The sequence below is a fragment of the Cutaneotrichosporon oleaginosum genome (assembly GCF_008065305.1).
Source record: "Cutaneotrichosporon oleaginosum strain ATCC 20508 chromosome Unknown ATCC20508_contig04, whole genome shotgun sequence".
Lineage (NCBI taxonomy): Eukaryota > Fungi > Basidiomycota > Tremellomycetes > Trichosporonales > Trichosporonaceae > Cutaneotrichosporon > Cutaneotrichosporon oleaginosum.
Genome location: NW_027072173.1, coordinates 1,756,370 through 1,782,350, shown reverse-complemented (window position 1 = coordinate 1,782,350; position 25,981 = coordinate 1,756,370). Strand labels below are relative to the sequence as shown.

The 25,981-nt window shown below is 57.4% G+C and overlaps 13 protein-coding genes across 13 annotated transcripts; 5 read left to right on the top strand and 8 right to left on the bottom strand.

Annotated features, from left to right (window-relative positions):
* Nucleotides 1-1,463: 1,463 nt before the first annotated feature.
* On the bottom strand, nucleotides 1,464-2,162 carry COLE_05136 (uncharacterized protein; the record flags this gene model as incomplete). The annotated part of the gene is made up of 1 exon (XM_018423001.2): nucleotides 1,464-2,162. One exon carries the CDS (start codon nucleotides 2,160-2,162, stop codon nucleotides 1,464-1,466), a length of 699 nt encoding a protein of 232 aa, XP_018279313.1.
* Nucleotides 2,163-2,346: 184 nt separating this feature from the next.
* On the top strand, nucleotides 2,347-4,177 carry COLE_05135 (uncharacterized protein; the record flags this gene model as incomplete). Its single annotated transcript, XM_018421336.2, has 6 exons — nucleotides 2,347-2,532; nucleotides 2,572-2,846; nucleotides 2,882-3,188; nucleotides 3,228-3,754; nucleotides 3,792-3,981; nucleotides 4,016-4,177. 6 exons carry the CDS (start codon nucleotides 2,347-2,349, stop codon nucleotides 4,175-4,177), a joined length of 1,647 nt encoding a protein of 548 aa, XP_018279314.1.
* Nucleotides 4,178-4,342: 165 nt separating this feature from the next.
* On the bottom strand, nucleotides 4,343-6,156 carry COLE_05134 (uncharacterized protein; the record flags this gene model as incomplete). The annotated part of the gene is made up of 14 exons (XM_065626390.1): nucleotides 4,343-4,410; nucleotides 4,462-4,484; nucleotides 4,522-4,573; nucleotides 4,609-4,680; nucleotides 4,714-4,843; nucleotides 4,881-4,987; nucleotides 5,028-5,229; nucleotides 5,275-5,308; nucleotides 5,403-5,494; nucleotides 5,531-5,637; nucleotides 5,675-5,834; nucleotides 5,871-5,935; nucleotides 5,985-6,026; nucleotides 6,063-6,156. 14 exons carry the CDS (start codon nucleotides 6,154-6,156, stop codon nucleotides 4,343-4,345), a joined length of 1,248 nt encoding a protein of 415 aa, XP_065482331.1.
* Nucleotides 6,157-7,052: 896 nt separating this feature from the next.
* Nucleotides 7,053-10,852, top strand: COLE_05133 (uncharacterized protein; the record flags this gene model as incomplete). The annotated part of the gene is made up of 18 exons (XM_018423003.2): nucleotides 7,053-7,167; nucleotides 7,205-7,276; nucleotides 7,315-7,502; nucleotides 7,546-7,687; nucleotides 7,725-7,831; nucleotides 7,865-7,962; nucleotides 7,998-8,158; nucleotides 8,196-8,438; nucleotides 8,474-8,739; nucleotides 8,775-9,168; nucleotides 9,206-9,357; nucleotides 9,398-9,802; nucleotides 9,849-9,943; nucleotides 9,981-10,066; nucleotides 10,104-10,220; nucleotides 10,259-10,408; nucleotides 10,441-10,560; nucleotides 10,599-10,852. 18 exons carry the CDS (start codon nucleotides 7,053-7,055, stop codon nucleotides 10,850-10,852), a joined length of 3,165 nt encoding a protein of 1,054 aa, XP_018279316.1.
* Nucleotides 10,853-10,983: 131 nt separating this feature from the next.
* On the bottom strand, nucleotides 10,984-12,567 carry COLE_05132 (uncharacterized protein; the record flags this gene model as incomplete). Its single annotated transcript, XM_018425763.2, has 4 exons — nucleotides 10,984-11,320; nucleotides 11,356-11,587; nucleotides 11,625-12,433; nucleotides 12,467-12,567. 4 exons carry the CDS (start codon nucleotides 12,565-12,567, stop codon nucleotides 10,984-10,986), a joined length of 1,479 nt encoding a protein of 492 aa, XP_018279317.1.
* Nucleotides 12,568-12,877: 310 nt separating this feature from the next.
* Nucleotides 12,878-14,974, bottom strand: COLE_05131 (uncharacterized protein; the record flags this gene model as incomplete). The annotated part of the gene is made up of 5 exons (XM_018423004.2): nucleotides 12,878-12,947; nucleotides 12,994-13,304; nucleotides 13,344-13,638; nucleotides 13,673-14,228; nucleotides 14,266-14,974. 5 exons carry the CDS (start codon nucleotides 14,972-14,974, stop codon nucleotides 12,878-12,880), a joined length of 1,941 nt encoding a protein of 646 aa, XP_018279318.1.
* A 408-nt stretch (nucleotides 14,975-15,382) lies between these two features.
* On the top strand, nucleotides 15,383-16,414 carry COLE_05130 (uncharacterized protein; the record flags this gene model as incomplete). Its single annotated transcript, XM_018423005.2, has 4 exons — nucleotides 15,383-15,607; nucleotides 15,648-15,999; nucleotides 16,042-16,140; nucleotides 16,176-16,414. 4 exons carry the CDS (start codon nucleotides 15,383-15,385, stop codon nucleotides 16,412-16,414), a joined length of 915 nt encoding a protein of 304 aa, XP_018279319.1.
* Nucleotides 16,415-16,476: 62 nt separating this feature from the next.
* COLE_05129 (uncharacterized protein) lies at nucleotides 16,477-18,324 on the bottom strand (the record flags this gene model as incomplete). Its single annotated transcript, XM_018423006.2, has 6 exons — nucleotides 16,477-16,837; nucleotides 16,875-17,063; nucleotides 17,098-17,404; nucleotides 17,443-17,686; nucleotides 17,722-17,857; nucleotides 17,894-18,324. The coding sequence occupies 6 exons, from the start codon at nucleotides 18,322-18,324 to the stop codon at nucleotides 16,477-16,479; spliced, it is 1,668 nt and encodes a 555-aa protein (XP_018279320.1).
* Nucleotides 18,325-18,472: 148 nt separating this feature from the next.
* Nucleotides 18,473-19,614, top strand: COLE_05128 (uncharacterized protein; the record flags this gene model as incomplete). The annotated part of the gene is made up of 9 exons (XM_065626389.1): nucleotides 18,473-18,490; nucleotides 18,536-18,557; nucleotides 18,589-18,642; nucleotides 18,709-18,800; nucleotides 18,832-18,913; nucleotides 18,947-19,061; nucleotides 19,094-19,254; nucleotides 19,339-19,382; nucleotides 19,417-19,614. 9 exons carry the CDS (start codon nucleotides 18,473-18,475, stop codon nucleotides 19,612-19,614), a joined length of 786 nt encoding a protein of 261 aa, XP_065482330.1.
* A 23-nt stretch (nucleotides 19,615-19,637) lies between these two features.
* COLE_05127 (uncharacterized protein) lies at nucleotides 19,638-20,976 on the bottom strand (the record flags this gene model as incomplete). Its single annotated transcript, XM_018423007.2, has 4 exons — nucleotides 19,638-19,796; nucleotides 19,829-20,617; nucleotides 20,649-20,753; nucleotides 20,785-20,976. 4 exons carry the CDS (start codon nucleotides 20,974-20,976, stop codon nucleotides 19,638-19,640), a joined length of 1,245 nt encoding a protein of 414 aa, XP_018279322.1.
* Nucleotides 20,977-21,634: 658 nt separating this feature from the next.
* On the bottom strand, nucleotides 21,635-22,264 carry COLE_05126 (uncharacterized protein; the record flags this gene model as incomplete). Its single annotated transcript, XM_018427384.2, has 1 exon — nucleotides 21,635-22,264. One exon carries the CDS (start codon nucleotides 22,262-22,264, stop codon nucleotides 21,635-21,637), a length of 630 nt encoding a protein of 209 aa, XP_018279323.1.
* Nucleotides 22,265-23,568: 1,304 nt separating this feature from the next.
* On the top strand, nucleotides 23,569-25,122 carry COLE_05125 (uncharacterized protein; the record flags this gene model as incomplete). The annotated part of the gene is made up of 1 exon (XM_018427386.2): nucleotides 23,569-25,122. The coding sequence occupies one exon, from the start codon at nucleotides 23,569-23,571 to the stop codon at nucleotides 25,120-25,122; it is 1,554 nt and encodes a 517-aa protein (XP_018279324.1).
* Nucleotides 25,123-25,317: 195 nt separating this feature from the next.
* Nucleotides 25,318-25,744, bottom strand: COLE_05124 (uncharacterized protein; the record flags this gene model as incomplete). The annotated part of the gene is made up of 3 exons (XM_018427385.2): nucleotides 25,318-25,352; nucleotides 25,389-25,578; nucleotides 25,613-25,744. 3 exons carry the CDS (start codon nucleotides 25,742-25,744, stop codon nucleotides 25,318-25,320), a joined length of 357 nt encoding a protein of 118 aa, XP_018279325.1.
* Between the last annotated feature and the right edge of the window lie 237 nt (nucleotides 25,745-25,981).

The window sequence follows — 25,981 nt, the reverse complement described above, 5'->3', positions numbered from 1 at the left end:
GCGACACACTTTCCTTGCCGAGACATCTTCGCGCCGAATACATCAGGAATTGGGTTACTGTACCGTCCAAGTTATCGAAGCAGCTGTGCATAATGACTCGTGTCAACATTATCGCTCGATTGTGTTCAACAATAAACCGCACCCTCCTCTTCAAGGAGATATGTGAACCGTATTATTGTCTGGGGTGCACGGGTAAACCGACTAGTGGATGCCATGGTATAGCGATTTGTCAACTCTGCAAACATGCACTATCGATTCGCTATGCCTGGCATGGACAGCAGCATAAGACTCTGCTGTCCGTCAACCGTTCCGATCGCTGGCGGCAACCTATCGGGGATCATCCAGCTGATATACAGGCTCAGAGACTGAAACTGCATCATAGCATTTGGGTCCACCCAACGACTAACATGGTTCAGGACGCTGTTGTGTTGCCGGCAGTGCAAAGATACTATGTGCAAAGGTAGCGTGCTAAGGTACTACGTCCTAAAGTATTACATGCAAAAGTATTACTTGCAAAAGTACTACGTGCGAAAGTACTACGTGCAACAGTACTACGTGCAAAAGTGCTACTTGCAAAAGTACTACGTGGACTTATGTATGAGGGTGTTGAGGAAGGACAAGGAGTCGCCACCCAAGTTTAGGACAAGACAGAGGTATTATTGATGGGGAAGAGTAAGGAGTATGATTGAAGATGGGACACTGACGTTACTATCTGCACGCTCAGGAAGAATACACCAGCCCCATTGAATGCTTCGAACACCGAGTACTGAGTTCTCGTGACGTCCGCCTGGATGCATCGTCGTCGCGCATTACCGGCATCATTACTAGAGCAGACATAAAACGAGACATCCAACGAACTCTTGATATCCGGTAAACACCAGGGACCTAAGTACTGATGGTGGTGAAGTGACTAGGGAGAAACATACTGACGGCGAAGTGATACATGTCGCACTGAGAGCGATGGAGGAACGACAACTGACCGAGGATGCGTCCATGGGGCGCATGTCCGGTGGACAGCGAGAGTATGCAAGAATGGCAGTCTGAGTGCTGTGGCAATGGCCTCAGAATGTAAGTGTGTAAAGAGACCTCTGGCTGGGGCTCGCACGCTAGTTAGTTTGAAGGTGACCGACCAGCTCTTGGTTGGTTCGGTATCTCGAGACGGCGAGGATGATATGCAAGATAGCACTTAAGGCCTACAGCATCAGCAAGATGTAGCTACCCAGCATGAGAAGATGGTGGTATGGACGAGCAGACGCAGAAGAGTCCATCGGAGACTAATGGATGGCGGTGGTGAAGTGTGGAAAGGAGGTGGTCCGGAGTCCATTTGTCGCGGGGACCGAGTGGTGGCGGGTGACGCCTCCACATTACGCCGGAATGTGCAGAGCTGACGGTGCCATGCTAGCTTAGAGGATGCTTGGCACCGGCCTCGCGCAGACAGCGGCATAGTTGATGTCGAATGATGGTCAGAATACGCCGATGGCAAGGCCTTCCGCCATTGCTTGCCCTATCTCCGCACAACGAGCGAGATCCTCTGGCTCGATCTTCTTGGTAGCGTAAATGCGTTCAGGCGTCTGGGCGTGGGTACAGACAATGATACCTGGAGTGATCATCCTCAATCGCCATCCCTTAGCAACGCGGTCTAGCTGCCGCAAGGCGTTCTCTCCGTCGCTCCCGGCGCAGATCATCGCAGCGTAAGGTCGCCCGTTGGCCTTGCCTAGAACAGGATAATAGGAGCGGTCGATAAAGGCCTTGAATACGCCCGCAATGGCCGCAAGATTCTCAGGCGTAGCGAAGATGTAGCCGGATGCATTAAGGACATCGTCGGGGCCGGCGTCCTCCGCCTTCACCAGACGAGTATGAACGCCTTCAGCGCTCTGCGCCGCTTCGTAGGCAGCTTGAGCCATCTGCCGAGTGCCGTCTGTCATACTGTAGTAAACAATGAGTAGAGTCTTCGTGGTGCTCTCGTGGACGTTCGCCGGAGCCGCGGTGTGCTGCAACCGTGGCTTCAGGACGTGTGCTGGACGAGGGGGTGGTATTTTGCCAGGCGCGAACCTTGACTGCGTGAGAGATGGGCGGAGACCGTAGGCCCATGGCAGTGGAGGAGACCCAGACCACACCGTCCGGAGGTGCTTGTGAGCCCGTATGTAAGGCCGCATGGACATGGCCGTTGAGGTTGCTGTCCCATGACGGTTGCGTGAGCATTCACGAGGCATGAGGCAACCACCCGAAAGCCGGTTCAGCGGATGCAAAACAAACCGGGGCCCCATGTCACGTGGATCTACCTCACATTTTCTGTCGCGCACTTGAATTTGGTCTTGCACTGACAACCATTCATCAACAACAAGCATGCCGTCCGCCGCGAAGTCGCGCGGCCCCAGCAAACGGCCTCTCGGGTTTCGCTCGCGTAGCTCTCACGAGTATGAGGAAGAGGAGGAACTCGAGGCTCGTCTTTTCGGCACTCGCAAGCACCGGAAGACTCAGTTCGATCACGACGTCGCAGAGGCTGGTCTGGGGTGGATGCGGGACAATGAGGTGGGATGATCTGCGATGTGGATGACGCTCATTATAAAGCTATTCACGGTGGACCTACCTACAGTCAGCCGTGACGATAACGTCTCCGAGGACGAGTTCGATGATGGACCTAAGATCGAGTTCATGGAGAAGCCTGAGGGCGATCACCCAGAATCAGACCCACGAGATGAGTCTCATGAGCTTTGGCACGACCCAGCGGATGATGCCCTGTCTGTCTCGCTGAAAGGCTCAAAGCGTATGAGGAAGCTTGCACGTGGTCAGAAGGACGTGGACCACGTCAATGGGAGCCAGCTGCAATCTAAGCTGAGGGAGCAGTAGGTTGCAGCACTGTTCTCGAAGCTGACCACTGGTTTGAGCGCCTTCATCCCAAGCCTGACTGGGCTTCGCGACGCCTCGAAAGCAAGATGCCAACCATGCAGCGCCTGCTAGCCTCGACAGCATCGTTCATCAGCACCGACGCCTTTGGCGATCAGCGTCCTTCTCTGCCGACGACAACAATCGACATTCAGAGACTGCGCAATGCTAACGCCGCTGTCCCCAGTGAAGAAGGTTCAAGCAGCGCACTCACTGGCACAGTTGATCTGGCATGGCATCCCTCTGCCAAAATGCCGGTCTTGGCAACAGCTGGCACCGACCGCCGGGTGCGATTCTTCAACGTTTGTCAAAGACATTTAGTGATGCTGACCACCCCTCAGATCGACGGTCACACCAACGCCCCCCTCCTTACCCTTCACATTCCGTCCCTTCCTCTCTCTCGCATTTCTTTCCATCCGTCTGGGACATCCCTTCTTATCACCGGAACGCGACCATTCTATTACACGTATGACCTTGCCTCTCAGACGATCACCCGCTCTCCTCGAAATCTCTTTGGCTCCGCGCCTACCCCAACTAGTCCACAGTCGCTGGAACGGACGCGGTTTTCGCCCGACGGAACTCTTCTCGCTGTGGCTGGCCGGCGTGGTGCCGTCAGCATCGTGGAGTGGAGCCATGGCGGTAGCACTGGTGTTGTTGTGGCCGAGCTCAAGAGTGGCCGCGGCGGATCCGTCGCAGACCTTGCTTGGAGCGACGACAGCTCCGAACTGAGCGTGCTGGGGGGCCGTGATGGAGCAGAGGTGGAGGTCTGGAATGTGACGGAGAGGAAGATTGTGCGACGCTGGAAGGATGACCGAGCGTACGGCGGCATGCTCATGCGCCAACATCGTTCGGAGTACACCGCTCTGGGGTGAGGCTTAACGAGAGGTGTCAAACTGACCAGGCAGATCTTCTACCGGCATCGTCAATCTCTATCGGTCAGCATCATTGACGTCGATTGGGATCAACGAAAACAGCAGGATCGAACCTTACAAGTCATTGGAGCATTTGACAACGCCAATCTCGACTATGGCTTTCCATCCTTCTGGGGAATTGTTCGCCACGGCGTCCTCAGCGAAGCAGAAGCAGCTCAAGCTCGTGAGGCGTGGGCCGTGACCGATGCTTACCCCAGTACCACCTGCCGACCGGGACCGCGTTCTCTAACTGGCCAACTCAGAACACCCCGCTTGGGCGCGTTAACTCGATTGGATTCTCGTCTGGAGGCGAGTACATGGCTGCGGCCAACACGAAAGGTGTCGTTCTTCTTTGGAATCTCAAGCACTTCGCAAATTAGATCAGAATTCGTAGTGCTGTATATGTTATGACGTTGAGTCCTACATCAGTCAGCGTGGTGTAGGTCTGATGATATGTGCATCATTTCGCCCTGTAACCCAGCCATACAACCTGATTATTCGGATGTCTGGTCTGGTTCTATGTCTCCACTTCGTTATACTATCGATCACGCGGGGTAGAGGGCGGGCAGGTGGCGCGAGATGACCAGGCGCTGAATCTGCGAAGTACCCTCGTCTGGAGTCGTCAGTGAAAGGCATGAGATAATCTGGGTAGGGGACGACTTACACAGCTCGAAAATCTTGGAGTCACTGGACTGTTAGCTTGGTACAAGCTAAGACGACATACCGGTAGAGCTTCTCCATGGGCATCTCAGTGTTGAAGCCAATGCCGCCGAAGACTATTGTGAGTATCCCCATGCTGTACGAAGCTCACCCTGCACACCCATGCTGGCGTTCTCAACAGCGGCCCGGCTTGCGTAGAGCTTAGCCATGGAAGCGTAGTAGCCTGGGTTAGTCTCTCCCGGCGGTCACAACGCACTGTTGCGCTGGCCAGCATCCTTGACCCAGGCTGACTTCCACACGAGCGCGCGTGCAGCCTCGGCGTTGACGGCCATGTCCGCCAGCATGAAAGCGACGCCCTGGTGGTCGATAATGGCCTTGCCCATGGTCTAGCATGTGAGTACTCTGAGGACAAGTTCCGCTTACCTTGCGCTCCTGGGCATACTTGGTCGCCTCCTCGAGGGCACGCTGAGCGAGACCGACAGCGCCAGCGGCTACAAGAGGACGAGTGATGTCGAACGCCTTCATGGCCACTGTCCCATTAGCCATGGACTCTGCGCCCGCTGCACTCACGCTTGAAGCCCTCGCCCACGGCACCGATGACGTTCTCCTGAGGAACGACAACATCCTGGAAGGTCACCATACGTGTGTCAGAGCAGCGCTGGCCCATGTTAATCTCCTTGCGGCCGGGAGTGATGCCCGGGGTGTCGGCATCGACAACAAATCCGGTCAGACCCTTGACACCGGCGGAAGGGTCGGTGACTGCGAGGACAAACTAGCGTCAGATGCTGTCCTCCCAACCACAACGTCGGCGACTCACGAACCAGTTGGCGTGACCCGAGTTGGTGCTGTGCCAGTTAGTGATTCGTTGGGTCACTTGAATTTGCCGGAGGACTACTTACATCCTGGAGTTAGCTTGATTGTGTTGCACATGATCGGTGAACTTACCACATCTTAGTACCATTAATGACAAACTTGTCGCCCTCCTTAACAGCCTTAGTCTTGATGCCGGCGACGTCAGAGCCGGCTCCAGGCTCAGTCTGACACTTAGCACGCCTCCGGGACACTGGACTCACAACAGCGTACGAGGCAACGAGTGGTGTCTCGCCCATGCGACCAAGGTACTTCATCTTCAGCTCATGAGAGGCGCCGACAATGAGCGGGGCCTCCGCCAGGCCGTTCGCTGTTACATTAGCTTTTCGCTGATGGCCTAGACTAACCCTCGATGGCAGTCTGGACACCCGTGCAGCCAAAGCCAAGGTTCTCCGAGACAATCGCGCACTCAACCATGCCAAGGCCAGCGCCACCGTACTCCTCGGGAACGTGAGTGTTCATAAGACCCGCGGCGTGAGCCTCTTTGAGAATCGCCCAAGGGTACTCCTGCCGGTCAGGAGAGAGCTGATGTGGACATCTCACCATGGTGCGATCGAGCTCAGCAGCAGCGGGCACGATCTTCTCCTGGGCAAACGTGCGAGACAGCTCTTAGGAAGGTCAGCTACTGGCCAAATTTTCCACACGGGGCTAACAAACCATCGATGGCGCGCTGATCATCGTTCAGGCCGAAGCTGACAGCTGGAAGTCAGCACCCACTCATGTTCTCACACGTACGGCCCGAGGCGCTGGACGTAGCGTAGTGACGAGCAGCGTTAGCTGTAGAGGCGAGGCGGCCACCAACGCGCTGGAGAGCAACACGGGGGAACATGTTTCGATGCAGGGAGGATCAAGTGAACTGGGAATCAAGTGGGAGCGCGGACGATGGGGAAGAGGCGGAACGGATTAAAGTTGTCGACGCCTTTTCGGTCGTGGAGGAGTGCCGGGAGTACACCGAGTGCTGGTTTGTACGGAAATGCGGGGCGCACCGACGCGGGTGAGTGATCGATGTGACGACACCGGCCGCCGCGCCCATCTGGGCCCGTCCGAATCTCACCCCGTGGCGCACCGGCTAATATAAACCCTCGCGAACCGGATATCGCGAGGAACCAGTTCAATCCTCGTCGTCCTCCCCACTCTTGCAGAAATGCTCTGTGCTCCGTCTCGAACTGGTACTTCAGAAGAGCAGAGAGTCTCACCACCTGTTTCTGCTAGACTCGGGTCATGCATCTGCAGTCGACGGCATGCCAGCACCCATCACAGCATGCTAGTCCTGACTGTAGTCGTGGAGTATTAGGAGGAACTGGAGTATCTGGAGTATCTGCATGGACATGTTGCCGATTGAGCCGCGGCCGCAAGTACGAGCAAGAATGCCCACCCACCGGCCTGCCGATCTACAGACGATGGTTGAGCGCCACACATGCATCCAAGCACAGGATTTCAGGCTTTCCTGACCTTGGCACGCACGCACGGCAAGGACGGGAGCTCATGCAGCTCATGCAGCTCATGCAGCTCAGCTGCTCGTTGGATCGTAGGCAGTCGATCATTGACAGCTGTAAACAGGAAGGGCAAGACCGCCGCAGTGACAGGCGGGCAGGTGGCGATCGCATGTCATTACGTAAATGTTGACGCGTGGTGGAGGTTGACGACGCGTGACTGGTCAAGTTCATCATTTCCAGATGTTTGTCATCTCCCCCGATCCACCATAACTCTCGCCCCATCCTCACCATGACCTCTCAGCCTCTGTTAAAGAAGCGGAGGCTCGAGCCCGCGGGATCTTCAAACCTGGAACAGAAGAGCTTCACAGAAGTCCTAGAACAATTGGACGCTGAAGATGACGGAGGTAGGTTGGGTCCTCATGCGGACTTGCTCACCCGCAGGTTCCATAGAGACATCGGCAGCCTGGCCGCGCCCAGTGGCCCCAAGCATTGACGAACGCAAGGACACTATCAGTACGTGTCCCACTTGGCGAGTCCGTCTATAACAGCAGTCTTTCAACAGATAGAGGTCGCTGAATCAAGTCATCCCAAGCATGGTCCCACACTGCGTCTGTTCGGCACCACGAATGCTGGCAATTCAGTCCTGGCACACGTCCATGGCTTCCGACCTTACTTTTACGTTGCCGCGCCCAGTGGGTTTCTGCCGGCCGATTGTCAGGCCTTCAAGGACACTCTCAATGTAAGTCGCTCGGCTCAGTCCTCCTCTCCTTGTTGACCTGAAGGCCGCGGTACAGATGGGAGGCCCCGCCGTTGTCCACTGTCTCACTGTCAATCGCAAGTCACTGTGGAGCTACCGCGGAGACGACAATGTTCCTTTCATCAAGATCATGTGTTCGGAACCTAAAGCGATTCCCAAAGTAAAAGATAAGTTTCTTCCCTCTTCCTCACGCTCATCATGCACGTCTCTTCGAACGCGGCCAAGTGGATTACAAGGGCCTGTTTCCACAGGAAGTTTTGACGTACGAGAGTAACATCGCATTTACGCTGCGGTTCATGATTGACACAAAGGTGAGCCGCCAGTGGAGCAAGGGTTAACTGAAGATTGTTGGCATGAACTGGGTCGAGGCGCCCGCCACAACGTATGAGATGTTGTCAGGTTATGACAAGCGATCTCACTGCCAACTCGAGCTTACCATTCAGTAAGCCCACCTCCGATGTCAATTCTGACAGACAGTTACAAAGACCTCATCTCGCATGCTCCGGAGGGAGAGTGGCTCCCTATCGCTCCACTCCGTGTACTCAGTTTCGATATTGAATGCGCGGGCCGCAAAGGCATCTTCCCTGAGGCCAACATTGACCCCGTCATCCAGATTGCTGCAATGGTGACAAGACATGGTGCGTTGTGATGCCATTATCCATGCTGACCGCGAAGGGGAGACAAAACCCTTCATCCGGAATGTGTTCACTCTCAACACGTGCGCTCACATCGTGGGATCACAAGTGCTAGAGTTCCGCGAGGAGAGGGAGCTTCTCTTGGAGTGGTCCAAGTTTGTCCAGGCGGTGGACCCGGACATGATCATCGGGTACAACTCCGCCAACTTCGACCTCCCTTATCTCCTTGATCGAGCCAAGGCTTTGAAGATTCCAAACTTTGCATATTTGGGCCGCCTGCAAGGTAGGCAGGGAGATGGACTTACGCTGACTCACAAGGTGTCCGGTCGGAAGTGCGTGACACGCACTTTTCCTCGAAGGCTTTTGGGCAACGGGACTCGAAGGCCGTCAACATCGATGGACGCCTCCAAATGGACATTCTCCAAGTCATTCAACGCGATCACAAGCTCCGCAGCTACACACTCAACGCCGTCTGCGCACATTTCCTTGGAGAGCAGAAGGAGGACGTGCACCACTCGATCATCACTGAGCTTCAAAACGGTACGGCCGACTCCCGCCGTCGACTTGCCGTGTACTGCTTGAAGGTGAGGCGTAGTACGAAGCTCGGCGTTGACCTCAGGATGCCTACCTACCTCAGCGTCTACTCGACCGTCTCATGTGTTTGGTCAACTACACCGAATTGGCGCGCGTGACAGGTATCCCCTTCAACGATGTTCTCACACGAGGCCAGCAGATCCGTGTCATCTCGCAGCTCTACCGCAGCGCAGGGGAAGAGGGATACCTTATCCCGGCTATGAGGAGTGAGGGGACGGACGAACAATATGAGGGAGCGACCGTCATTGAGCCGAGCAAGGGGTACTATGACACTCCCATCGCTACGCTCGACTTTGCCTCGCTATACCCCTCCATCATGATGGCGCACAACTTGTGTTACACGACACTACTGGACAAGGGAACAATCGAGCGCCTGAAACTCGTGGAGGGAGAGGATTATGTACAGACACCGAACAATGGTGAGAGCCGTTCATGGTGCATGAGGCTGATCTCTAGACTTTTTCGTTATGGCAAGTCGTCGGAAGGGACTACTGCCTCACGTTCTCGAGAATCTCCTTGCGGCGCGAAAGCGTGCAAAAGCCGATTTGAAAGTGGAAAAAGATCCCTTCAAACGTGCGGTTCTAGACGGCCGTCAATTGGCGCTGAAGGTGAGCAAACTCGCACGCAAGCGCAGCACTCACACTACAGATCAGTGCAAACTCTGTATACGGCTTTACAGGCGCTACCGTTGGCAAACTGCCGTGTCTGGCCATTTCAACCTCCGTAACAGCCTATGGTCGACAGATGATTGAGTTAACCAAGCAAGAGGTTGAGAAAGAGTACTGCATCAGGAATGGCTATGACCACGATGCACGAGTCATCTATGGAGACACGGATTCCGTCATGGTCAAGTTTGGATGCCCCGACCTGCCCACGGCCATGCGTCTGGGCGCGGAGGCGGCAGAACTGGTCTCCACCAAGTTCAAGAAGCCCATCAAACTCGAGTTCGAGAAGGTTTACTTCCCTTATCTCCTCATCAGCAAGAAGCGATACGCCGGTCTGTACTGGACACGCCCAGAGAAGTACGATAAGATGGACGCGAAGGGAATTGAGGTAAGACCCACTTCCCTATCTGATGCGCAATCAAATTAATCAGCAGACGGTCCGACGTGACAATTGTCGTTTGGTTTCGACCATGATCGAGACCTGTTTGCTCAAAATGCTAATTGACCGCGACGTGAAGGGTGCTGAGGAGTGAGCAGACGTGCGGACACAGCTGTTAACACCCCAGATACGTCAAGCAGACTATTGCTGATCTGCTTCAAAACAAGATTGACATGTCACAGCTTGTCATCACCAAGGCGCTTGCAAAGACAGGTATGATCGCCCCATTATGGCTTCCTGACCCCCCTAGATTACGCCGGCAAGCAGGCCCACGTCGAGCTTGCAGAGCGTATGAAGAAGCGTGATGCAGGCTCTGCTCCGTCTCTTGGAGACCGAGTCGCCTATGTGATTGTCAAGGGCATCAAGGGTGAGCTCGTGAATGACCAGGCTGCTCTAATTTGCTAGGCGCCGCCGCGTACGAAAAGTCTGAGGACCCACTTTACGTTCTGGAGAACAACGTGCCGATTGACACGCGCTACTATCTGGAGAATCAGCTCGCCAAACCGCTCATGCGCATCTTTGAACCCATTCTCGGGGAGAAGGCCAACAGCCTCTGTGAGTCGCACTTTGGCGCCGCTGACGCCGAGTGGCCGGTGAGCACACCCGCAGTATCCAGATTGCAACGCCCACTGTGGGTGGCCTCATGAAGTTTGCGGTTAAGACGGCTACCTGTCTTGGCTGTCGTACGCCGCTGAAGGGAAAGAAGGGTGGGTCCATACGCTTACTGATCCGGCTAAGCAAACAGAGAGCGCCGTGTGTGTCAATTGCCGTCGTCATCTGCCAGATCTGTATGCGAAGCAGGTAGCCACAACGTCGGCACTGCAACTCGACTTTGCTCGCCTGTGGACACAGTGCCAGCGCTGCCAGGGTTCACTGCATCAGGACGTTATCTGCACCTCAGCGGATTGCCCGATCTACTACCGCCGCACTGCTCGGCAGAAGGAAGTCACTGCAGCGGTTGCACAGCTCGATCGTTTTGAGGGGGAGACTGAGTGGTAGCGAACAATCACTAAGTGAGGAGCTATGGGCTATGGGCCACAGCAAGCAACGTAGAAACGCTGTTACGCGGGCGTGCCGACTAGACTGGAACGCATCCTCCCATGTATGTAAGATGTATGCATATGAGACCTCTACACCATAGGAAAGCTCTCAAATCCTGACCGGCCGAACCGCACCCAACCAGTGTTGCCCGAGTCATTCACCGCCACGATGAACGCGCGATCCCCGTTCCGCATCTCCGCCATGGGATTTGAATGTTGCCTTTCCATCGGCGCCTTGACTCGCAGCCAAGGCACAATGCGATGGAACCACGATGCCGGGGCTTCCTCCTCCTCCACGCGCTGCAAATGTGGCCGGCGGTTTTCATACTGCGGCCCCACACGGCGGGGTGGGCCCTTGGGCTCGTCGGGGAGACAATGGAACACCTCATTAAGCTGCCACAGGGTCGGCATGGGAGTGTTGCGTGATCTGCAAGTCAGTGAAGAGTAGGGCAAGACACCCACTCAACAGCAGCGATCGCGTAGTCAGGTCGCTGGTTTGCCAGGCCAGCGGGGCTTCCACGATCCCACTTCGCTTTACTCCAGGATGTGACGGGTTTCCAGACGTGGAAGAAGGGGAGGTACGGGTTATCCACCAGGGAAGAGTACTGCGAATTGCCTGCTGCGCAGGACAACCTTGAGGGTACTGGGTGGGTGTGTCCTGCCGGGATGAAGCGGATGTGTGTAAAGATGGAAGCTGGATGTCAGTTGGCATGACAGGAGAATATACTCACAGTAAGTCTGACCTGACCACGAGCCAAGGATCGTGGCGCGCAGAGGGTTACTGCTAAATACTCTACCCAGTGCGAGTCCGACGCCGGTGACTCCTCCACGAAGGGATGGGAGGTGCGCTCGCGCGGCAGCGAGCAGACGGGACACAGCGCCACATAGGCGCGCCCACAGCCCAGCGATCTTCGCAACCACACCAGTCTTCACCGGCTCCTCGACCGGCAGGAAGTGGGCAGGGATGAATCGCCGTGTCCGCTGCACCGTGTACCCCAGACGCTTGAGATAGGCATACGCTTGATACCGCTGCCACGAGAGGCCCTCCATGCCCATGAATGCGCTGAAGCACTCAAGCACACTCATCTCGACCGCGCCGCGGACCCCGAACTCCTCCTCGCTCCACGTCCCGAGATCAGGCTCTTCTTGAGTCGGCGACATCCCATTCCAAATCTGCAGACTGCCACGCTCGGCGAGATACAGTGCCTCCTCTGGAAGAAGTTCGATACGGCCTTTTCCTCCGCCGGCCGGGCGGACGGTGATGCCGAGTGTGTCCAAGACGTGGCCGCGCGAGATGATGAGCTGCGGAAATGGTGAAGCTGGCGTAATAAGAGCGTGCGAGAGAGACTTGCTCGCCACACCGCGCACGCCTTGCAGCGCGTCGAAGAGCGCTTGCCGGCTGTTCTGAAGCATCATCTCTTGCAGGTTCACCGTCTCTGCGAGCGGCTCGAAGTCTTTTTCGCCACGCTTCGGGATGTTGATCTTGGGACGCGCGATGGCCGGGTCATCCTGCAGCTCCTGTGGGACGCGTTGAATCTTGCTGCTGTCAGCTGAAGTGCGCGGAGCGACATACTCAGCGAAGCCGCGAATGAACTGCACGTCCATGTGACCCTCGTCATCCTCGTCGTCACCCTCCTGCTGAGGATGAGCCGTGGGTGGTGGTGCCCCTGCCATGTTGAGTGTCAGACGACGTTGGACCAGGGTGGCGGTAGTAGGAGTCAAGAGAAGTGTGTGAACGACAACCAAAGAGCGGGGTCGAGCGGACTGAATTCAAAATGTTGGTGTGGAGTCCCCGCACCTGATCAGCTGAAGTCATGCCACGCGCCGACTAGGTACTAGGTCTCTGTTTATGTTGCATATGCATTGTCTATGATGAATCAAATTGTTCCGACAACCTCACACTGAGGCAGAGAGGGATATGGTCACAGTTACCATCAAGGCAACACTATTTCAAACGAGATCTGGCCAAAGACACCATCTAACATTAAAGGAAGCCCTTGTAGCTCGTGTCATCGCGATCATCCGAGTTGAGACGAGCCCACTCAAGACACAGGCTAACTGTCAGTGACACGTTCACTTCTTAGCAGCCAGCAAACTCACCGGTAGACGTAGATCTCCATGTCAATCTTACGCCCGACGGAGAACATCCATTCCCGTCCGGCTTTCGCGATCTTGCGCAGTTCGGCGTCGCCATCTAACTTGCGGGTGTGAAGGCCGGATGACTGGAACTGGTCACGGGTAGTGTTGGCGGCGTTGAGCATCGACACGGAGGGGCCGGAGAAGTACGCGTAGATGTTGTAGATCTCGTTGTACATTTGGGACACGGGAATGTAGTGCAGCCAGGGCTGAATCCAGTCAGACATAAACTCGGAGTACACAGTTGACTTCAGGACAGCACTCTCGGATTTGAGCTAGACGATCAGCGTCTCTTCTTGTAGACTGTGACTCACCAGAGCAAAGAGACGAGCGGAGTAACCCATGCCATCAAGGTCGATCAGATATTTGTGACGCCAATTTTCGCCCAGAGGAACAGCGTCAGCAAAACGGTGATCCTTGCGCATCGCGTCGCAGCCGCCGTTGGGGTACTGCGTGCAGCCCACAGCCTTTGTGAAGGCGACGTCCATCATTTCGTCGTTCAGGTCACCAACGGCAACCTGCGCCGAGATGAAGTTATCCGTGCCGGGAGGGTCCGCGAACACGATGGTGCGGTTCACGCGCGAGTGGTCGGAGGTCATCTTGATGAAGCTATCCGTCAGCGCAAACAGAAACATTAACTCACCGGTGACGCTGGTACTGGGCGAGGAAACCAGGAGGATTCGAGCCTCCACCGGTGGTAGCACCGCGCCAGAAGATGTCGTCAACCTTCTCCTCCCATGGGATCTCCATGTCATCCACGTCCTTGATGATCATGTTGACGGGGTCCCAACCGTAGGTGTATCGCTTGGTTGAGGAGAAGTAGTAGTGGGACGGGATGAGAATGTCAGAGTATCCCACACCCTTTGCAGGGGAGAACATGGGGTAGAGAGCGTGGATAGTGCGCCAGTCCGAGAAGAAATGACCCTGGTTGTAGTGGGCCCAAGGATGGTCACAAAAGTCAAACTTGTCGTCGACGTCCGATGCGAACTCGAAGTCTTCGTCCACAGAGTCGGTCGTGATACCTGCGTTGGCAAGACGCGAGATGGGAACCTGCCCCTCCTTCAGCTGAGCGCGAAGAGAGCCGAAAAGGCGACGCGCCTGTGATGTTGGTGCGCAGGTGCGGCGGTAGGACTCCCAAACATTGCCGTCCCCCCTCCAGTCTGCCACAAACTCGCCCCCAAGAACGTGCTTGATGCCTTCTAGAACGAGTTAGTAACGACGAGAATTGAGACTCACTGCTTGCATCCTTGGTGAGATTCTGGTAGAGGCGCTCCTCCCATGGGACAAGGATACGTCCTTCAGCCTTTCCGTTGATAGGGAAGTCCATGTCCGGCAGGTGTTTCTGGAATTTCTCGAGCATGACACGGAAGCCCTTCGCACGTGCATCGGCCTCAGAGTTCTGGAAACCGTTATTGACGTCAATGGTGCGTGCGGTGCCGTTTTGAACGCGGACAAGGTCGACGGAAGGAAGGTAACCAACATCGATGCAGCGCTGTCGCAGGTCCTTGCCAGTCAACTGCCAGAAAGGTTCAAGATCGCTGAACAGCTGGTCATATTCGTCGATCATTACCGCCTTGTGCTCCTTGGCAAACTCAAACCACCTGTCGAAGCCAGCGGGCGGGTCGCGCTTATAACGGCGGCGGTACTCGCGGACGGCCTCGCTAAGCGTCTTAGACTGACGCTTGACTTTGTTGTCGAAAGCGTCACGAGCGTCTGCCATGAGCTTCGGGATGGGGTGGTGAATCGGCGGCCGTGGCGCCCGCGCCTTAGCGCGCAGGAATTTTGAGCGAAGGACGGAAGACGACGCAGTAGTCCATCGGTGAGGGCTGGCGAGGTTTGAGGAGGGGAAGATGAAGTTGAGGAGGAAGAGGAAAGTGAAGAAAGCGCCAGCGACAGCAGCGATGCGCCCTCGCGGGGAGAGATCCCTGACGACCGCGCGCACCATGTTGCCGGGCAATGGTGATGGGTTGAGGAGGAGTGATGAGCAAAAGCAGTCGGTGATGTGAAGACTTGAGAAATGTGAGTGAGACTGGGAGGGTTGAAGCTTGAGGAGGCGGGGCCGGGAACGTGGACAACGAGGGGAGGAGGGAGACAGTTGCGAAGGGAGATCAGGCAGGGACCGAGTAGTCACGTGACTTGGGCAGAAACTCAGAGGTCGGGAGGCCATTCCAACGGAGTCGAACCCTGAACTTGAACTCAACACCTCAATTCATCAATTCGACTGTCCGTTGCCACTTCCACGTGGAAAACATGCGTAGACCACGCGAAGCCATGACGTTGACCTTCAACGTCCTCTGAACCTTCTCTTCCAACTGCACTCTCTGCTTTACCTCTGCACACCATCTCGCAGGGTATGCCGGACATCCCCTCGCCCAGCGAAGAGCCAACACCCTTTGATGCTCGCCTCTTTGAGCCTCCACCATGGGTAAAGGAGCGCTTCGGCAGCGTGCCACCTCCAGCGAAGCCTGCAAGCACAGCCGATAGCACAGACGAACACTTCGAGTCTGCAAGCGAAGGTGACCTGGGAATTGAGGAAGACATTGAAGGGTTGACACGCTTCTCGACCGATGAGTTGAGGGTGAGATTCCAACTGGGTCTCGTCGGTCGCTGACGAACAGAAGCTGCTCACGCGTGCGACCACGCTAAAGGAAGCTGGAAACAAGCACTTCCTCGCCCAACCTCGGCGCCTGGAGGAGGCGGGCGATTCGTACACGAGCGCGCTCGACTTTCTCCCCGACCTTCCTCCCCCACGTCCCTTCCAAGCCGCACCCGAGGCTCACAGCGGGCTGCAGGAAGTGACGGAGGCGGAGGCAGAAGCAATCGAAGCCGAAAACGCGCGCGAGAAGGACACGGAGCGGGAGGAGATAGAGCAGAGCATCCGCGAGTGCACGAAGGCTGTGTATGGTAATCTAGGGGCCGTTTACGTGGCGCAGGAAGAGTGGAAGAAGGCCGTGGAAGTGTGCACCAAGGGTAAGGATGCGGCTTGAGGGGAAAGCAGTACGCTCACACCAGCTATCAAGATGGACCCGGGTTATCTTAAGGCTGTCCATCGGCGAGCGGTGGCCAACGACAAGCTGGGGACGTGGTCCTCGCTGACAAGTGCTCAGGAAGGTGAGTTTGCTCGGCGCGTTGAAGCTGACCTCAAGACTACAGTACTCTTGTCTCTAGCCTCCCTCCCTCGTCGCCACAGCTCCGCGAGGCGAAGCGCGCCCTTGCAACGCTACCTGGTCGCATCGCGGTGCAGCAGGAGAAGGAGAAGGACGAAATGTTGGGCAAGCTCAAGGATCTTGGCAACAGCTTGCTGGGCAAGTTTGGGCTGAGCACCGACATGTTCAAGTTTGATGAGCAGCCAGGTGGCGGTTATAATCTGCGCTTTGAACAATGATGGGATGGCCGATCCCTCATTCTGTGTGTAACTATGATACATCGTGATATGCTCAAGATGCTCTATCGCCTGTCTCCGCCGTATACTAATGAGCCAATGCCGTATCGGATGCCGAACGCAACGGCGCTACCGGCAACCTGTACTGCCCCCACACAAAGGCAAAGAGTGGGTTCGCGCAACGGCCCCAACCTCACGAGAAGAACGTTGATGAGAGTAAGGTTTGTGGCCGACGTGAGGTCGCCTTCCTTCGGTTGGGAATCGGACAAGCTCGGGCCGTCCTTGGGAACACTTGGTGCGCCCGCGCGCTCAAGCCTTGTCAAGCCAAGTACTTGGAAAACCTCCAAGATCACTCGGCCCAGCAATGAAGGACGCTTCTTGAAAATCGCCTTGGATGGCTCCAGCAGCCCAGTCTCAGGGTTGAAGCTAAACTGGTCAGTATAGAAACCTGCGTCCTGCTCACTGTGGTAACCGATGGCGAGGACAAGGTACCAGATGGAAGAGTTGAGGGCATGACAACACGAAATTGAATATCTGAGGAAGGAAGAACAACAGCATTGTCTTGGAAAAGTGCCCCTGTATAGCCACTGCCGAGAACGCCATACCCGTAAAGTAGCACAATGTATCACCAGGAAACGCCCGGGCTGGATACCTTGCCGTCAGCTGAGGCCCACACAATGGCTCACCAGTTGTGCCACAGAAAGCCGGCACAGACGCCAATGAGAGGAATCATGAAGTAGAGGCTCATGAGGTGACGGGTGACGACCTGTCCAACGGCCCATGGCAACATACGTCCTCCTGCGGGGTTCTCAATGCCGAGAAACTCAAGAAGCCACTCAGGCCAAATGGGCAAGAAGAGCAGGTCATTAAGCGTAACGGACATCGCAATAATAAGCGGTTGAATGACCTCGACGCCATTAATTCCGGCCAGAATGTTAATGGAGTTGGTCGTGAATGTTGGGAGAAGGACGAGGTACAAGTAGTAGAAGATGTCTTGGCGTCAGGAGAGGACAAGGTGAGGAGTTACGTACGGAGGTCAATCACTGGTGCGCCGATCCAGCCCGGTAGTCCGAGGGAGCGCAACAGCTTGCCGACACATTCTGGGAGAACGACCCACGTCCAGCCGCCCGTGGCGTAGTAGACAAGAAGCGTCGGTACAGCTGCTATGAGAGGAATTGGAAGCTTGTGTCGCCATCGAATGTCGAACAGATCATCAATAAACCCAAGCATTGTTGCAGTGAGAAGCGAAAGCAACGACGTCAAGTAGAACGTAAGCTTCGGTCAGCTGTACGTAGAGTTCTGCACCTCACCTCTCCAGTTGGGAACTTCTCGCGCCCTACGCCATTGTTGGACGACACTTGAAAGATGTGCGAGAAAGGGAAAGGGATGAAAAGCATCATGAGGAGGAGATATAGCGACGCGCATGGCAGTCCGAGACATTCGGGGCTGTTGTTAGGCGCCGCAACCTGAAAGCAAACTCACACCCAGGGCCCCGATGTCCTCCCACCAGGCTTGAGCAGGTCACGTCCCTTGATGTTCTTCGCAAGGAAAGCCGGTGTCACCTTCGGGATAACCAGAAGCGTCCCCACTAGCGCGAGCAACGAAAAGCCGATGTTGGCCTGGAGGGCAGGAAAGGTCGGTTGCGGCGGGAAGGGAAAGTATTCCGTGAGGCCGAAGACGGGGATGAGAGGGTGAACAATGAGCGTGAGGGCGATGGGAACGAGCGTGCTAAGGAGAAGAACTGGAAGCGGCCTGCCCTGCTGGGCAGTTTGCTCGGACATGGCAGAGAGTGTGCGCTCGATGTGGACACAGACGGAGGGCGAGATGTTGACGCGAAACCGAAGTCCAGAGGTGGAGGTCGTGGAGGGAGATGTGGTGGAGGGCGACGCGTCGCGTGTGCGACACGTGATCATTATATCACCACTATATCTTGGGCAGTCACTTCGACGGGCATGGCCGACGTCGGCCCTTTCGCCGGTTGAACCGGGTCCGAGTCAACCATGTACCCGCCAGGTCGCACGTTCTGAGTCGTACACTTGACCATCATCTCAATCAAACGCGATGATCACAATCACTATAGTGGGTCGCACAAGGCTCGCGGGAATGGCCACCAGCTGACGGCAGGTTCGTCATGGCGAGTCGACCGGTACGTGTCCGCCCGAACTAGCTGACGAGAGACAACCTCCGCCCAGTGTGGGCTGGCTGGGCCGATGCACCGCTGTCAAACCACGGTGAGGCAGGCGGAGGACAACGCTGACGACAGGCATGAACGTAGGGCCTCACATCTTCCCTCACTGATCGTCAGCAAGCCAAGGCTGTCGGCGCCTCGTTCGCTGACATTCCTATCGACGCAGTCTTCGCTTCCCCGCTGAAGCGTGCGCACTGGACCGTCAGTACACCTTTGGACCGGCTGACGGCAGGGCCAGCAGATCCAGCTTCAGAACAAGTCTGACCCTCCGCTGACTGTCTCACCGTTGCTGCGCGAGCAAGGTTTCGGTGTCGGTAAGTGGAATGCCAGGACTCTCTGACCTGCAGCCGAGGGCCACTTCTTTGCTGGCGACGACGTGAAGTACGTGCGCCACCCAGGACGCACGTTCAAGTTCCCCGAGGGTGAGAACCTCGGCGACGTGCGCAATCGCGCGAACGAGGCGTACGTTGCCTGCTGGGTGAAGCTCATAGCAGTATCAGGCTGTTCGTCGAGGATGCGCTGCGCGAGTCGTATGGTGCCACTCCGGACTCCAAGCATCTCGTTTTCGTGGCGCACGGCATTTTCAACTATGAGTTCCTTAGCGCCTTCCTGACCCGTCGACCGGAGGGCATCGACTCGCACTGGGCTTACAAGGGTGAGCTCTGCGGCAGAATGTAAGAATGTATGACTGACACCAGGCATGACGAACGTGAGCGACTGACGTGGCACCCGGACGCAACTGACATCCAGACCGGTTGGACGCGACTGCATGTCGGATACGCCGTGAGTCTGCCAGAGCGAGAGTTGCTTACGCAAGGGCGAGGCGACCGGTCAGCCGCTTGATTACGACAACCTCCCTGGGCTGCCGCCTCTCACCGTGGAAATCTTGGCAACGGATGTAACAACCCACCTCGAGGGCGTAGAGCGGCAGGGCGGCGGCATCGGGTCATCAGGCTTCGACGAGAAGCAGCAGGAGATCCGGGCCTTCTTCAGCGGCGCCCACGCCGCCGAGTAGAGTAATGCGAATGCAGCTAGCGTCTATTCGTCGAAGTCCTCCTCGCCCGCGAGGATGCCCTCCAACCTGCGAGCGTTGAAGTCGCGCCGCAGCGCTGCAATGACGTTGTCCAGTCCGTCGCCGTCCATAATCTCCCTCAAGCCAGTCAGATTCAGACCGATGCGATGGTCACTCAATCGGTCCTGCTCGTCAGATAAGCCCGCGACCTACTCACCTGTGGGAAGTTGTACGTGCGGACTTTATCACCACGGTCGGCGCCCTTGACCTGGCTCCGTCGGCTGGCACGTTTCGCCTCGATCTCCTCCTGGTGCTTGCGTTCACTCAAACGCGCGCGGAGCACGTCCCAAGCCCACGCCCGATTCTGGTGCTGGCTGCGCGAGTCCTGCATCGACACGGTGATGCCGGTGGGGATGTGGGTGAGCCTCACCGCCGACTCAGTCTTATTGACGTGTTGGCCGCCGGCGCCACGCGACCTCATGACTTCGGATTTGACGTCTTTGGGGTCGACAAGGGGCGCTTCCGGAGCATCCGGGTAAATGGGCATGACAACGATCGTGATCGTGCTGGTGTGCACGCGCCCCTGCGTCTCCGTTTGTGGTACTCGCTGCACCCGGTGTACACCTTTCTCCCACCGCAAGAGCCCGTAGACCTCGCTATCAGAGTAGGGCGCAGGCTCCATCTTGATGGTCATCTCTCGGACGCCACGGCCGTTAGGTCCCTCCGTCTGGCTCAAGACTTCAATCTTCCATCCACGCTTCTCCGCGAAGCGGGTGTACATCCTCGCCATCTCCTCGGCGAACAGCGCGGCCTCGGACCCTCCCACGCCCGCGTTCAACGACATCATGAGCGCCAGAGGGTCGGTCTCGGATGGCGGCAGGAGGAGGTCGGGAAGCTGCCCGACGGCGGCGTTGAGATGCTCGGAGAGCTCATCGACTTCCATCTGGAACATTTCGCGCAGCGATTCGTCGGGGTCAGATAGGTGCGGCTGGATGTCATGAAGCGCCTGTCGTCAGCCTGGCCGTTGTCGCTCTTACCTTCCGTGCAGTGAGGTAGTTGGTGTATACTTCTGCTAAGGGCCCTATCTCCTTCTGCACCTTGGCGCGTTGTCGGCTCTCGTCGACTGTCAAGTCATCTTTTGGCTTCCGTCAGTCTGCACTGGTAGTCGCTCACCTCTTGTGCTGCGTTGAAGAGAGCAACCTTGGCTGCGGCTGCCTCAAGGATCTTGGCATTCGCCTTCTCGTCTTCGGTAAACCAAGTCTGAGGAGGAGGTGTTGTTAAGCATCGTCGGGGTAACGCTAACCCGCCAAGTCTCCCCTGGGAGCGGAGCAGACAGCGGAGGGCACGGCCGCTGTGGAGGAGCATCAAGATGGTGATGGTTCGGGAACGGAAAGCGAGCAACGGACTTTTGCGAAGTGGAGGTTCGCAAACCGGATACACCTCGGATGATACATCACGTGATCAAGAGAGGTGGTGCATGCTGCGAGCGATGGCGTCCACTGAAAGTGAATAAGTACCCGTACGCACATCTAGGCAAAGGTCTGTGCAGTTGGAGTTGGAGCTCAGCCTTGCCTGCGCGGGCTTCACATTGACCCGCAGCATATCGCCTTCTACCATTGGATCCGCAAAACCTCGGCCGCTCTGAGAGGGGGAGCGCAGAGCTGCAGAGTTCCCGAGCCATAAAGATGCTGGAGATCGCGCGTGCGCACCCCATGATCAACCGCCTGCACCATTCTATCCGTCCGTCAAACCATGCGCGCTCCCAGGTGGAATTCAGTCACTTCACATTCTGGCGCTTCACGCTCAAAGGCTGCTTCACGTCAGTACCATTACAATTCTGTCACGACGCGTCAATCAGTTAAGGATATATACCGCCTTGCTGCAACGCCAGCTGGAGTGACGATTAAGGGCAAAAGTACCATAACGCCGCGTCTCGGTCGCGTCTCGGTCGCGGATGGAGGAACAGTCAGTGAGAAGCATAATGTTGCGTCTCGGCCGGGTCTGGACGACCATCAGTAACCACCTAAGGTCGCGTCTCTCTCGCGTTTGGAGGGGCAGGAGGCGCGATGTGATTAAGACGTGATCTCATCGCCTTCAACAACTGGAGGAGGAGGCACTGAAGTTTCACTCTCGTTTGAACCAAACTCGGGGTCAAGAAACCCGGGGTCCAGTCAATGAAATGGTCATCTTTGGCCCTTCGGCCCGCGTCGCGAGTCTCATCCTTGGACCTAGTTGGAGTGATGAGTTGCGACGGAAGTGCGGTCAAAGAAGAGCAAAAGAACGATAAGGTTGTCGGCCTTTGAGGGAGACGCGTCAGAATACGAAGGGGTGAACCGAGACTGTCGGGATTGGTATCAGCTTGGCGCGTTGCGGTGTCAAAACAGGCTCTCATCGCTTGTCCAGACTTGGCTAGCATGTCTGGAACCCAAACGACGTCAGCGCCTGTTTGAGGTCTGGCCACGTCAAACGATGGTGCCTTGATCGAAACGCGTGCTCTTGCGCGTCTTGGCTGGTGTTTTGCAGTCCTGTCTGGCAGGACGTTGTAAAGACATGGGAGCGAAACAGGACACGACTGGTCCATGGCCCTCTTGCCCTCTGGCCTTCGGCGCGCGGGGTGTTTCATACCAGCCAACATTGCGTATTCAGTCTGCATTACTGTGGCGCAGAGGCGTTTGCTCCCGGTAATAAGGAGTGTCGAGTTGATGGAAGAGCGCCACCTGCCGCTCTGGGCATTCTGGGCAGGATCGTCGTCTGAGGATCAGAGGCTTGGCAGATCGCACACGAGTTTGATCGTCTTTGTCCGTCCATTCGTGCCCCTCCGCACGGACAGAGGAATAGGGTTCGGCGCGACCTACTGCAGGATGGACGTCTACTGTACAAAGACAGACGGATGCAATGCATGACTGCCCAGCTCGTCTACTGCGTGAGCATGCACCTACTCTCAGTGAGAGTGCGAAGCAGACCTGCGTGTGGACGTCGCGCCGAATTGCTTGAGCAGTTGCAGTCCACAGCATCTCATCAGCCAACGTCGGCCGCGACGCGTCGGGGGCAGCCGTTCCCTGCAACCTCCCTGATCCCTGAGGCCTGCGGTCTGCTGCGCTGCTGAGTCGCGCGGAAGTACATTTTCGGGAGCTGTCGAGCAGACTTCAGGGAGGGGAGACCCTGAACCCCTGCGGATATGAAGCACGGGCCCCTTCGGTCCTTTGGGCCTCGGGGGAGTTTGCCAGTCGCGTCTTTGTGCCTGCCCTGCCACGCTGCCACACTCCCCTCCTCTCGTGGGCGAGACCTTGCTTTCCACCACCCTTGGCCTTGGGTCTTTGGGGGATCCAGCCCGTCGCGACCCTCGGCTAGACTCACCGGAGCTGCATGAGCAGTGCACAGGCGTGACAGGGCACACAACGTGGGCAGCAAACTTGTCGCTCTGCTGCAGCTCCCTCTCCGCTCACCTCAGCAGGCCTTGCCCGGTCTGACGGCACACCAAGTCAGTCGGTCAAGTCCCTGCATCCGTTCCGGCAGTGTCGGCAACGGCAGCGGGCGCGTCGGCCACCCCTGTGTACCCTGCGGGCTGCCCCTTCACAACCTCGTAAAGTCACGTTGGCGCTGCCGTGGCGCCGTCTGAGCTCCTGCAACCTCTCTCCAGAGTCAGACATGTCAACGACACCCTTTGCTTCCCGGCCCTCACTCCCCCCGCCTTTCCATCCAGTGACTGCCGCCAGTCCTCGAGGATACTAGTAACACTGCCTCGCTCGCGCTTTCTCTTTCTCTTCATCCTTCAACATCGTTCGTAAGCAAGCGTTCAAGTGAGACCATCTCGCTCGAAGCCAGTCACTCGTTAAATCCTCAACACTCTTGTCAACGACCCCCCTCTTCTCTACCTAGACTCCCCGCAGCTCCAGACCTGGTGTCGAAGCTGCTCTCCACTTTTCCTGCCTTTATCCATCTTCTTTCACTCTAAACATGCGTTTCAACACTGGTATCGCCTTTGGCGTGCTCTACGCCCTCGCCACGGCCGGCCAGGTGGCTGCCGACAGCTCGCGCTGGTCCTTCCGCCGCGGTGCCGTCGCGAAGCGCGGCGACGAGGCTGCGGCCTACGGCACCGAGGCCGCTTCCCCCTCTGGTGAGGCCCCTGCCTCCGAGACCTCGGCCGCTGCGCCCGATGCCTCGTCCGCTGTCAACGGCACCTACATCAATGAGGACGGCGTCGAGTGCGACGAGGAGGGCAACCCCATTACCAACGGCACCACCCCCACTGGTGAGGGTGAGGGTGGCAATGCCACTTCGCCTCTCCCGACCCCGGAGGCCAACGCGACCGCCCCCATCGGTAACGAGACTGCCCCGGCCGGCAACGAGACCGCTCCCCAGGCCAACGCGACTTCGCCTGTCCCCACCCCCAGCGGCAACGTCACCGTTCCCACTGGCAACTCGACTTCCAACGGCACTGCTGAGGACGACGAGGACTGCGACGAGTACGAGGACGAGGACGGCGCCAACTCGACCTCCCCCACGCCCGGCGCTGGCAGCAACACTACCACTCCCAGCGGCAGCGGCTCGTCGACTTCGCCCATCCCCACCACCGGCAGCGAGGATGACGAGGACCTCCCTTGGTGCGACGAGATTGAGGAGGAGACCCCTGGTTCGGGCTCCGCCACTGCCCCCAGCGGCTCGTCTCCCAGCGGCTCGCCCAGCACCGGCTCTTCGCCTAGCGGCTCGCCTAACGCTGGCTCGTCGCCCAGCGGCTCGCCCAACACTGGTTCGGCGAACCCGGCTTCGCCCAGCTCTGGCTCGACCAACTCCGGCATGCCCGACACCGGCTCGTTCCCTAAGAACGACGGCCCCGGCGACTCGGGCTCGTCCAACTCGCCGACTTCGCCTGCTCCTCAGGGCCCCGCCGCTCCTGCTGAGTCGTGCGACGGCGCCACTGTCACCGTCACTGTCACCGTCACCGCCCCTGGCGCCGGCGCCACTGGCGGCTCGAACTCGCCTGCCGGTTCGAACACGCCCGCGCCTGCTGGCTCTAACTCTGGCTCGAACTCCGGTTCTAACTCTGGCACTCCCTCGGGCTCCAGCCCCGCCTCGCCTTCCGGCTCCACTTCGGGCTCAAACCCGTCCGCTGGTGGCTCGACCAACTCGCCCTCGCCCTCGCCCTCGGGCGATGACGAGTACGACGAGGACTGCGAGGACGAGGAGACTGGCACTGAGACCTCGCCCGTGACCCCCACGCCTGATGAGGACGAGGAGGACTGCGAGGACGAGGAGGAGGCTGCCCCCAGCGCCAACGCCACCGCCGCTGCCTCCCCCAGCCCTTCCAACGCCGGTAACGCCACTGCGCCTATCGTGTCGGGTATTGCCAACGCCACTGCCCCCGTTGCGTCGGACGCCGCCAATGCCACCGCCCCTGTCGAGTCGGCCGCTGCCAACGCGACCGAGAGCGCGGCCGCGGCTCCATCGGCTGACGGCGAGTGGGCACAGGAGGCTCCCGTCTACCGCCGCTGGAAGCACTGGCGTGGCTAAGGCCCATGCCCCCTCATAAACTTTCCTTCGTCCTCCATGAGTCTCCCATGGACCTTTTTCACGCTATACATACCTGCTGAGCGCCGGTCGCGATGCATGCCCTCATGATTTGATGCAGAGTAGAATGACTTTGGAACTTGTGTATACATGTTTGCGGTACAACGTGTTAAGCGGGGCGTGGTCAAGGGGTGACAGTTATCCGCATGCGCTTCGGCAAGAGTCGACGGTGTCTGAGTATAAGCGCTGGAAGGAAGGCAAAAACGCACCACCACCGCGGAGGTCATTCATGGACATGAAGCGGCTGTTCCCACCACCCCCGCCGCCATTTCCGCCGTCACCACCGCCACGCCCCCAACTGCCGCCCAAAACGCTGCCTCCGCGAGGAGGAGCAGCTTGTCCGTTGGCAGGCTGCTGGCCTCGAGGTGCAGTGGGCCCGGGATTGGGGTTGACTATGGGCTGCAGTGTCAGAGCATCAGACGATTACACGTACGGCGACGAGTGTCTCGACGAAGAGGTACGCGATGGTCGCGTAGTCGCTAATGGTGTCGTATACGCGCTTACTTATAGGCGGGGTCGTCAGCTGACCCGTTGAGGAAACGTATGTTGGCTGAGGAGGAGCCATGATGTAGGAAAGAAGGATGTCTACTCGAGATGAGGTGGATGGAGTGGAATGACAAGAGACGATTAGCGTGGGATCCAATCGAGGGTGCGTCCATAAGGTGGCGACGGGAGCAAATCGGCTCGGCTGTGTGCCGATCACACTGACTTGTAAACAAACAAAACCATGCACGCCCCGGCCTTGGTCTTAGCGACAACCACTACGCTTCGCTCCAGAACGCCCTCAATATCAAAGCTCTGG